At 39.4% G+C, this 12,191-nt stretch overlaps 1 protein-coding gene across 1 annotated transcript in view; it reads right to left on the bottom strand.

Annotated features, from left to right (window-relative positions):
* fhip2a (FHF complex subunit HOOK interacting protein 2) overlaps positions 1–12,191 on the bottom strand; it is an 87,145-nt gene that overhangs the window by 55,442 nt on the left and 19,512 nt on the right. Inside the window, exons 2-3 of the mRNA XM_063072021.1 lie at positions 2,811–2,889; positions 222–391 (exon numbers count right to left, since the gene is read on the bottom strand). Coding sequence (XP_062928091.1) covers positions 222–391; positions 2,811–2,889 — 249 coding nt within the window. The remainder of the gene's footprint in view (positions 1–221; positions 392–2,810; positions 2,890–12,191) is intronic.

Here is a 12,191-nt window from a genome sequence, read left to right as displayed (position 1 = left end):
CTGACCTGCTGTGTTCCTCCAACATTTTGTTTGTGTTGCTCTAGATGATACATTTCTATCCTGAGTAAACTGAAAAGAGAGAAAAACAAAGCAGACCATTGCAATCCTGCAATGACTGTTCAAAAGCTATATCTACTATCAATATTTATTACATTGAAAACCTTACAAAAATTTTAATGTCCTACAACTGGCTAAAAGAAAGAATGCAGCATGAAACATACATCAGCTTTTCCTAATGTGTACAGCGTTTCCAAAATCTTGTGATGGAGTAAGTACTCCATACAAGGCCCCGTCTCCCCAGATTCCCTTTCATGTTCTTCCTGAACTAAAATATCAAGCATCTGATCCAGATGTGATGGGATGTTTGTATCTGTTACAGGAGCTTTATCATCTGTTGAGAAAACACATTAAAAATCATAATTTATTATCAATATTACTGCATTTCAACAGACCAATGAAATAGCAGAACTATTCAAAGTTTGGTATCTACCTTTGATATCAATCTTGTCAATGTTTATACTTATATTAACATTATATCCAACTGGAAAGAATCTGTGGAATTCATTGCCATGGACAGCTGTGGAGGCCAAGTCATAGAGTATATTTAAAGGAGAGGTTGAAAGGTTCTTAGCTGGTCAGGGCATCATAGGTTACAGGGAAAAGGCAGGAGAATGGAATAATAAATCAGCCATGATGGAATGGTGGAACAGACTTGATGGGCCGAGTGGCCTATTTCTTCTCTTGTCTTATGGCCTTAAGGAGTTAAATAGTACTGATTAAGCAGTGATTTATTTTATTCAGAGTAGATTCAAAACCCCAGCAATCCCGTCCTATTCTTGTGTCATACAATGTTCAAGATATCTGTTCTTTAACCACTATTGTTGAGTACTGTGGCTGACATGCCATCATGTAATAGCCTCAGTATTCGCAAGTACTTGTCATGACAGCTGCAGTCCACTATATCTAATGCCTTTATCAAATCTATGAAAACCAGGTACAAGGGTTGCCTTTGTTTATATTTCCTGTTATTGGTGTACGGTGAAGATCATGTCTGTGGTACCTCTTGATGGGTGGAAACCACACTGTGATTCAGTGATTACTTCTTCAGATAGCAGAAGGAGTCACACAAACACTTTGCCCATTGTTGATGCTAACCACAGCCACCACTTACTCATTTCCACAGTACACTAGAATATGTGGAACCTGAGGACCCACCAACAGGACCACCCCCGAGAACATCTTACCCAACCAGTGATTGCACCATAGTTCTTTAACCAGAGACAAACTTCAACAAACTACGTTCAAATGTTAGGCAATGCATGTTTGCACAAAGCCAAAGCTTAGTCAATGGGGTTAGAAGGATATCAGTAAATAAAGATCAAACCACATTTAAAAAACAAATACTACAAACAGCAGGCTGTCAATTATTTAATGCTAAAGGATTCTAACATGATAAAACCAGCATCATATTTGAATACCAAGCTTATTTTGGTAAAATCATGGAAATGCTAGTCATGAGTGAAGCTTGAGAAAGGGGACACAAAGTCTATCAAGTAGTTAATATCAAAGAGAAACAACACAAGAGGCAAAAAAAAGATTACATCTGACAGTGTCCATCAAGAGAGATAAACAGAGTTTATAGACAAGATTACCTTGCCAAATCACAGGTCTAAAACTACTATATGTGTTGTCAAATGGAGAAATCACAAACTGATTGAATGACAGAAAACATTGTAGCTGACACATCAGACCTGGTACAAGATCCCTGATCCACCAAGTATTATAGGGAAAAACTATATGACAAAGGGAAAGGTGTTCATTCGTTATGAGCTGTATCATACGACATGGGTGATCTTGGCCTCATGACCATGATTGTTCTTGGCAAATTTTTCTCCAGAAGTGGATCGCCATTGCCTTCTTCTGGGCAGTGTCTTAACCAAATGGGTGACCACAGCCATTATCAATACTCTTCAGAGATAGTCTGCCTAGTGAAAGTGGTCACAAAACCAGGACTTGTGATATGTACCAAATACTCATACAACGATCGACCACTTGCTCCTATGGCTTCACGTGACCCTGATTCCGGGGAGGGGGGTGCTAAGCAAGTGCTAACCCTAACCCTTGCCCAAGGATGACCTGCAGCTTGCAGAGGGAAAGTGCGTCTTACACTTCCTTTGGTAGGGAAGTCTCTCCACTCTAAGGGAAAGGCACTTCACCTTTTACAACTGATTCTGCTTAATTTAATGTTTTAATTGTTTTAGATATTTTAATTCTTTTAGCAATTACTCAGTATTATTCATACTTAAAAGTATTCAAGAATCAACTGGAAGCCCTGCCATTATTTGGGTCACACTGCTTAAGTCTCGGACACTTTGGGTTGGCAACACAGATCCTTTGTATCTGGATGAAAGGAAACTAGAGACATGAAAGACTTCGAGTGGTGATCCCAGACAGTGGGTGAGATTAGCAAGATTCAATAGCACATTTCATGTAAATAGTCCAGTCCTGAGGAAAGGTCATGGACCTTTAAACATTAACTATTTTCTACCCTCCACAACACTACCCATCTGAACTTCAAAACACATCTAAATTGGGAGTTGGAATGACAAGCAGCACGAACCTTTCCATAAATTTGAGACTCGTCAGTCTGGCCATTCATACAAAAACACTTTGCATCAGAGTCTCCAGTCAGACATTTCATCACTTACTAACTTGTCTCAGGCTTGCTATTAACAAGTTCAATGCACAGGCTTTCTCATCTATTTAATTTAATTACAATTAATCAAAAATAAAATTTGACAGCCTCCTACCTGACGTTTCAATGTAATAATGGGTAATAGCTTTCCAATGATACACAAAGTCTTCTTGCAGAGGAAGAGAAGGAGCGAGCTATAAAATTCAAAACAGAAAATTTAAACAGCAGTTTAGACTTATTTGAAGTTAAAAACTTAATTATAATTATTCTTATGTTTCATGAATTTCTTGGTATATGTAGTTAAACTGAGTGACATTCACATTTATCAATCATTTAATTCAGTATTGAAATGGAGACAAAGCTGAAGGTTAAAGAAATTCACTGTATTTAGGATTATTGACAGTTATATTACAGTACCAATAATTATTGCTTACATCAAAATGAGTTACTATGCAAATGAAGAGTAATTAATTTTCTCGTATCAGTCACAAGTGCTGACACATGAAAATAAAATTAAAACTAGCTGCTGGAATTCTGAAATAAATGCTAACACTCAACAAGTCAGAGAGCATCTGTGGGAAGAAAAACAGTGTGCACCTTTCAGGAAAAAGACGTATTTTGTTCATAAACATGCACCAATGCAAATTTCAAGTACTTTACTGAGTTCACGTTCTTGTTTCTACTAATGAGCAAACACTGCTTTCCAGAATCACATTATCTCGAACTGAAATTTTATATAGGGAGCCAGGAACAAATGGAACTGTCAGTAAAACAGGATAGAGTGGGAAAAAATACCGGAATGGAGCATAAAAAGTTTCCCCAGTTCTTCAGGTTGAAAGTCTTGGAAATGCACTGTCCATCAGAAATTTGGACACTATAATTCCATAATGGGCAACAAAAAAACCCAGAAACATGAGAACGAGGTTTTGCCAACAAAGTTTCTGAGGCTGAGACAGAGAATGAGAGTGGAAGAAATATGAAAAGATAGCATTTTGAAACAATGAAAGGGCAAAGAGCATTTTGTTTATGAAGCAAAGGGAGGTTCACTGAAAAACCGAATAGTTAGGTCGATGCTAAGAGTAGGAGGCAAAAGAAATTTGTTGTTCCTCTTCTCGCCTAGCGTGGCAGCCTTGCTGTTTCTTTTGCATTTGTCTGTTTTTTATGATGCTTAACCCAACAGATGGAAAGCATGCAAGGAGCAGGCCGGATTCGAACCCAGGACCACTCGCCTTGAAGTCCATTGTGGATGCCACTACACCATCGGCTGGCATACGATTCCTTAAAAGAAGGATAAGTTGGTAAAACTTTAAACAAGTATAAAGAATCACGGTCTTTGTTAAATGGGTTAAGGATGGCTACAGAAGAAACTTCTGACAGAGTCATCAACCTGAAATATTGTTTCATCTTTCATCATCATAGCCATCTATCATAGCTTTTCCATAGTATCTGATGAATGTTTCCAGCATTCTCTATTTTTATTTTGAATTGCTAATATCTACATTATCCAGGGTACTGAAGGCATGTGCGAGCCAGCTGTCTGGAATTTTGCAGTACCTTTCTAATCTGAGTCAGAGTCAGGAAAAGATACCCGTTCTATGGAAGAATTCCTGCTTGGTTCCTGTACCCAAGAAGGTGACTCCATCTGAACTTAATGATTACAGACCAACTGCCCTCACATCTCATGTGATGCAGGTGCTGGAGAGGCTGGCCCTGACTTACAGTGGACAGCAGGTGAGATCTTCATTGGACCCTCTACAGTTTGCCTACCAACCTCATGTGGGAGTGGATGATGCCGTCATCTACCCATTGCAGAGAGCTCACTCCCACCTGGATGATGCTGGTGACATTGTGAGAATCACCGTTTTTGATTTCTCTAGTGCCTTCAATGCAATCCAGCCGCTTCTTCTGAACAAAAAGCTGCAAAGGATGGGTGTAGACAGATCCATTATCTCCTGCATTACTGACTACCTGACAGATAGACCCCAGTTTGTACGGCTGAGTAGTTCTCTGTCTGAGATGGTGGTGAGTGACACTGGAGCCCCACAAGGGACTGTTCTGACTCCATTTCTGTTCACACTGTATACCTCAGACTTACAGTACAAATCCCAGTCTTGTCACTTGCAGAAGTTCTCTGATGACTCTGCAGTGTTTGGGTGTATCAGAGATGGGCAGGAATCGGCGTACTGAGAACTGGTGGACAAGTATGTGGAGTGGTGCTGGAGGAATCACCTGCTCCTGAATGTGGCCAAAACCAGGGAGATAGAGACTGGCTTTTGGAGGAAGAGGACTGCGATGAGTCCTGTATACATTCTGGGAGAAAAAGTTGCAGTGGTGGAGGAGTACAAATACTTGGGTGTTCACCCCGACAGCAGACTTAACTGGAAAACCAACACCAAAGCTATTTACAAGAAAGGGATGAGCAGGCTCTATTTTCTAAGGAAGCTGAGATCCTTCAATGTGTGCAGCAGACTGCAGGATATCCTTTACCAGTCTGTCGTAGCAAGTTACACACACCAAAGTTGCTGGTGAACGCAGCAGGCCAGGCAGCATCTCTAGGAAGAGGTACAGTCGACGTCTCAGGCTGAGACCCTTCGTCAGGACTAACTGAAGGAACTTTCCTTCAGTTAGTCCTGACAAAGGGTCTCGGCCCGAAACGTCGACTGTACCTCTTCCTAGAGATGCTGCCTGGCCTGTTGCGTTCACCAGCAACTTCGATGTGTGTTGCTTGAATTTCCAGCGTCTGCAGAATTCCTCGTGTTTACTGTTGTAGCGAGTGCAGTCTTCTTTGTGGCTTTATGTGGGGTGAGCAGCATTGGTGCTGGTGATGCAAAAAGACTAAATAAACTCATCAAAAAGGCTGGATCCGTCCTTGGCTACAATCTGGACTCCTGAGTTAGTGGTGGAGAGCAGGCCACTAAACAAACTGTTATCCATGATGGACAATCTGGCACATTCTCTCCGTGACCTACCAAATAAGCAGTGGAGCACCCTTTTGACCAGACTCATTCAGCTCTGCTGGCAAAAGGATCGTTACAGAAAATCTTTCCTACCAAGTGAAATAAGCATATACAACAGTTCATCTCTGTGCAACAGGAGAACATACATCATAGTACAATAGTCTGTTTTATTATTTTGTATATTATTATTCTGTACTTTATTATTAGTTAAGTCTAAGTGTGTTTTTAAAAGTTGCTGCTGTAATGAAATAATTTCCCACTTGGGATCAATAAAGTATTTATTATTCTTATTTTCATCTTTATTTAAGTGCCATTTTCCATTGTGAGCCTAGAAAGATGAGTATCACAAATATTTCAGGGCATCCTTATGCAATGCTCAAATATGAACATATTCATCAGCAGAAATAACTGACTAGTCAGTCAAATGCAGACACACAGATAAAGTGTTCCTTTCATCATCCTGGAAGCTATCAATTCATGTTGACTGAGAATTATGACACTCTCCAAATTAAAGGAAAAACCAAGTAAGATTATGTTCAAAGTTTAATTGCTTTAATACAAAGTAATTCCTGTGTTAAATAGCATTTAATGCACAAGATTTTACAATGAATCACAAATATTGACAGAAAACTTAAGTGTAGCTTTAAAATATTTCATTCGAGCTGATCCTGGAAATTATTTTTAAAAATCACAAGGAGGCTACAACTCTTTTTTTGAAAAAAAGGAATATTATTTTGCATTCCAAATTTATGCTTTTAATCTTTTCTGAGAATTTTACTGGATAATGGTACCTGCAATTCATTTGGATAGGTTCAATCCTGCTCAGTTTGACAAACTTTCTCAAGAGATGCTCTGCGGGTGGCTGGCTGAAGATGGATGGATAAGGATTTATTTTCCCGTAATCTGCATGACAATTTTTCAGCCACACTGGAAAAGCACAACTTGGTGCACTTTGAGAAATTCTGCTGCAATATGGTCAAGCCCTTCTGCCCTAACTGCATCCAATCGTTTAGCTGCTTCTTGAGTTGGTAGAAGTATTTGAATGGACATGCATCCATTCTCTTGGCAACAGACTTAGTGATCCACACTGGCAGTTTGGGGACAAATCTTTGCCATTACTGGCTTTCCATACTGGTGTGAACAGCAAGCAGCCTCAAGATGGATCATGGAAACTCTACTTTTGATTCCACTCATGGCACGAAGAAACATTAAGATCAAGAGATCAATGGCGACATAAAATAATCTATCTTATATAGATGAGATGTGGTAAACCAGATAACACATGGAACACTTTTAAACATTTGACATTAATTGTAGCTTAAATCTAACGAACAATTCAAAATTAATTGGAGCACTTGTGAGCCGACAAAGAATGGAAATTATAAAATAAACCTGAATAAATTATGTTCAATATTCTTTCATCCAGATTTAAACACAACATAGGAGGCTGCTTTGGCCGACATACAAAACCATCTTGCTCCACCAATTTTTACTACAACTTATTCAACTTTCCCCAGCTTTTACCACCACCTGCACAGTAGAGGCAATTTTATTTTTTTTAGTGGGATAATTATTCGCATGCACCTATTAGGGATAGCCAACTGGGTTGTGCTGGAGAGGTTCAATGTCACAAATCTGAGCTTTTGAAGAAGTAATGAAGTGAAGAGGTAGGGCAGTGAATGTTGTCTACATGGACTTTATTAACTATGTTAGGCTGGCTCAGAAGATCAATCATCTGGGATTCATGGAGTTTTCGTGAACTGTATTCAGAATTGGCTTGGCCATAGGACATAAAGGGTAGGGGTGAGGAGATGTTTTTCTGACTGGAGGCCGATGACCAGGAGTGTTCCACAAAGATTAGTACTGGGACCTCTGTTGTTTGTTGTATATATTAATGATTTGGCTAAAAACATAGGTGATCTGATTGGTAAGTTTGCAGATAACACAAAAATTGGTGGAGTTATGTAAGATTGTCAAAGGATATAGATCATTTGGAAACTTGGGTAGAGAAATTAGGTTCATGGAGGTTAATCCATACAAGTGTGGGAGATTCAAATGCAAAAGAAAGTATATAGTAAATAACAGAACACTAAATGCTTAATGTACAGCGGGATCTTTGGGTGTGTCCATTGTTCCCTGAAATGACAACATAAGACAGAGATTCATAAAGAAGAGAAGGCATACTTACTTTCATCGGTTAGGCTTTGAGTCTAAAAGCTGAGAAGCCACGCAACAGCTGTACCAAACATTGGTTAGACTACATTTAGAGAATTGCGTGCAGTTCTGATTGCCACACTATAGAAAGGAAGTGGAAACTTTGGAGAAGGTGCACAAGAGTTTCATCAGGATGTTGCCTAGATTAGTGTGTAAAAGCTTCGAGACAGCAGGCAAACTTGAACTGTTTCACCTAAAGTTTCGGGGACTGAGGGGCATCCTGATGGAAATATATAAAATTATGAAATGCATGCTTAGGTAGATAGTTGAAGTCTTTTTCTCCAGGACATGGGCTTAAGGTGGGAGGGAGAAAGTTTAAGAGATGCTCAGGAAGATGTAGAAGCAGATAAGGCAGCAATACCCCTAAGGTCCACTCTCATCAGATTCCTTCTTCTCCAGCCCTTGACCTTTGCCACCCACTTAGCTTCACCTATCACCTTCCAGCTAGCCTCCTTCCTCTACCCTCCACTGTTTTATTGTGGTATCTCCCCCTTCCTTCTCAGTCCTGAAGGGTCTCAGCCTGAAATTTCGACTATCTATTCATTAGGGTGGCACTGTAGCATAGTGGTTAACACAATGCTTTACAGCACAGGTGACGGGGGTTCAATTCCCACCGTTACCTGTAGGGAGTTTCTACGTTCTCCCTAATACCATGTGGGTCTCTTCCAGGTGCTCCAAAGACGTACTGGTAGGTTAATTGGTTATTGTAAATTGTCCCGTGATCAGGCTAGGACTAAACCATGATATTGCTGGGCGTCGTGGCTCAAAGCACCAGAAGGGCCTATTCCGCGCTGTATCTCAATAAATAAATAAATTTTTGTAGATGCTGCCTGACCTGCTAAGTTCCTTCTAGATTTTGTATGTGTAGTAATAATTTAAGTGTTTTTAGACAGACACATGAACAGACAGGAAGTAGATGCACACGAATCATGTACAGGCACATGGGATTAATTTACAGTGGCATTATGCTTGTACCTGTGTGGTAATGTTCCAATCTACCAACCTGAATGTCTTTGGAACGTGAGAGAAAATCAGAGTACCTTGCACAAACCTCAGTAGTCACAGTAAAAACATGCAGGCAAATCAAAACAAAATCCAGTACCAAGCAAACTAACAAAGGAAAGGATCCTGTCCTGTCAACTTATATCAGTACCTTAAGTTTGAATAAACCACAGTACTCATCGAAGCCTGACACAACTCCTTCTCATGATTCCTTGTGTTATACACTTGGCAATCCTGAATTAACTTGCAAAAAAGATCTCCAAACAAAAAGCCTAACAGGCCTCAAAGCAAGTCATGGCAATTTTACAGTATCTCATTTATGGAAATAATTCATAACATTAAATTGCAGGCTAAAATGTGCAAGTGGTCAATCTAAACCTTAATGCTGAAGAAAATCAATGCCATTACGACTAATGTGAATGCAATTTAATACAATTTTCAGTAATGGAATACAGCGAACTATAATAAAGCTTTTTATATTTGGCCAAACCTATCAGCACTATTTTATTATAAATGATGTACAAAATTTAACCTATTACTACCCAGTAGTTGCAGTAAAGAGGCCATCTTCACCTACAAGAGCCTACATTTAACTTTTTAGCTGATGTACTGTACATGCTGCATTGTTTCGTGAAAACACAAGAGATTGCAGATGCTGCAATGTGGAATAATAAACAAGAAGCTGGGGAACTCAGTGTATTAAAACCTACATGCAGGGCCCTGATCCAAAACGTTAACCGTCCATTCCCCCTACAGATACTACCTGATCTTGAATTCCTCAACCCACTGAAAATCAAGGTTGCAGAACCCTGAGGTTTTATTCTTCTTGGTGTGCAGCACCACATTGCTTTGAATCTAGTTAATAAAGTACCTTATGGTTGAATGATTAAAATGCCCTTCAGGGTGTAGAGATTATTTGAAAACAAACCAAAACCGTTCGGAGACTAAGCACCGTATCGCTCGCTATCCACAAGAACAAAGTGTAACATCGAAGAAAGAATGCTCAATCCTTAAAAAAAACAGCAAAACAGTCTTGAAACAATAAAAACTAATGAAACTAAAACTAGCAACATAATGAAACAAACAATCTTAGCATAGTTAAATGTCTGTGAAGTGTTCTTAAACGTATATAAGTGGTCAACAAAAAATATCACCCCAGCCCACTTCCTCGCTCTACCCAAACTAAACTGAACTAAAGACAAAGCATGAATATCTAACTAAACTCTTCGCTTCGACCACACCCAGCCCAGGTGACTAAATATAATACAGACAGACAGAAAGTAGACACATGGCTCCTACAGAGGTGCATGTATATCAACCAAGCAGAAATTCATTGAAAAACCAATTAAGGACATACATCAAAATTGCTAGTGAACACAGCAGGCCAGGCAGCATCTCTAGGAAGAGGTACAGTCGACGTTTTGGGTCGAGACTCTTCGTTAGGACTAACTGAAAGAAGAGCTAGTAAGAGATTTGAAAGTGAGAGGAGGAGGGGGAGATCCAAAATGATAGGAGAAGACAGGAGGGGGAGGGATGGAGCCAAGAGCTGGACAGGTGATTGGCAAAAGGGATATGAGACGATCATGGGACGGGAGGCCCAGGGAGAAGGAAAAGGGGGAGGGGGGAAAACCCAGAGGATGGGCAAGGGGTATAGTCTGAGGGACAGAGAGAAAAAGGAGAGAGAGAGAAAATGAATGTGTGTATATAAATAAATAACAGATGGGGTACCGGGGGAGTTGGGGCATTAGACAGAGCACAACTAAAACACTGACTAGGAACAACCACTATCTGCATTAGAATATATTCTGAATTTGGGACAAACAATGATTGTGATGCACAGTTGACACCATTTAATCAGATTAATTAACAATCAACAGAAAACTAATTTTAATTCAAATGCCAAAAATAAGATTCTAGTAGCTAGCAAAACTGTGTATTGTTATAGTTTCAAATTTGGATATAATTTAGAATCTGACAACATGGCCAATCTTACTTTCTTCATTATGGTTTGATTCTAAATTTACTTATTTATTTAATGAGATACAGTGCAGATAAGCCCTTTCAGTCCTTCAAGCCACGCTGCCCGGCAAACCCCAATTTAACCCTAGCCTAATCACGGACACCATGACCGAACTCCCAACTCCGATGGCTCAAGCTGTAATAGCATTGCACTAACCACTACACTACCACGACGCCCAACAAATTTGTTTCTCCCTGACACTATTGATGAAATCAGCACCTTCACTTATCAATCTTTTGAGATGGCACATAACAGTACACTAGAATAAGAATCCAAAAATTAAAAAAAACCTTAAGACCGTAAGACATAAGAGCAGAATTAGGCCATCCGGCCCATCTGCAAAAAAAAATGTAGATCTGAAATAAAACTCAAAAATGCTGGAAACACTTGGAGGTCAGGCAGCATCTATGGTGAAAGAAGACTTATCATGTCTGGTTTACGGCATTAGAACCATTCATCAGGAAATTTGGTGAAAAGGTCATTAACAAATTCAGAGGTGCTCACCACCTCATCTCCTTGCTCCATAAATTCTGCCACATCTGTTGAATTTTTCCAGCATTTCTTGCTTCAACTGCAGTATCGCAAGAGATGTGTTGAAATTTGTTATCACAGGACATACAGACAATTCAGGTTACATCTTGTATTGGGAAACCTGACCAGTTTTTATTAGTGTTGCTACTGTAAGTGCCTAAAAAAATTATTAGCCAACAAACACTTCCTATTAAATGTACTGAGACTTAAAAACAGAGACCGCTTTGGAAATTCCAAATTGGCTCTATGGAAACGATGACCACCTATATCAAGCTACAGAGACCCACTTAACACAAGTGGTCTGGAAACAGATCACCTTTTTATACAAAAATAGGCGGGTTCCTCAATATAAAAATACACTTGTTCGAACAAAACCTTTGAGATGTTGCCCGAGGTCAAATTCACAAATATGCACACGTGCAGAGAGCTAATCAGTGAATAATGGAGCTCAAGTATAAATCACATAGCTTTAAAGCATGTATCTACACTATGGTGTTCAACAGTCTATGTTAAAATACATAATAAACATGAGAAATTCTGCAGTTGCTGGAAATCCAGAGCAGCACACACACACACAAAGTGCTGGAGCAACTCAGCAGTATCTATGGAAATGAATAAACAGTCAACATTTCCGGCTGAGACCCTTCTTCAGAGCTGGGGTAAAATAAATAATATAAAAGAACTAAGCTTTCTCAGATTCTTTAAACAGCTGAATATCTGTTCCATAAATAATTTTCTGTACAATCCTTTGTGATTCCTTTCACTTGTTTTT

Source organism: Mobula hypostoma, chromosome 19, assembly GCF_963921235.1.
Source record: "Mobula hypostoma chromosome 19, sMobHyp1.1, whole genome shotgun sequence".
NCBI classification, from domain to species: Eukaryota; Metazoa; Chordata; class Chondrichthyes; order Myliobatiformes; family Myliobatidae; genus Mobula; species Mobula hypostoma.
Note: the sequence above shows the minus strand (reverse complement) of the source record. Positions and strands in the feature narration are given on the sequence as shown.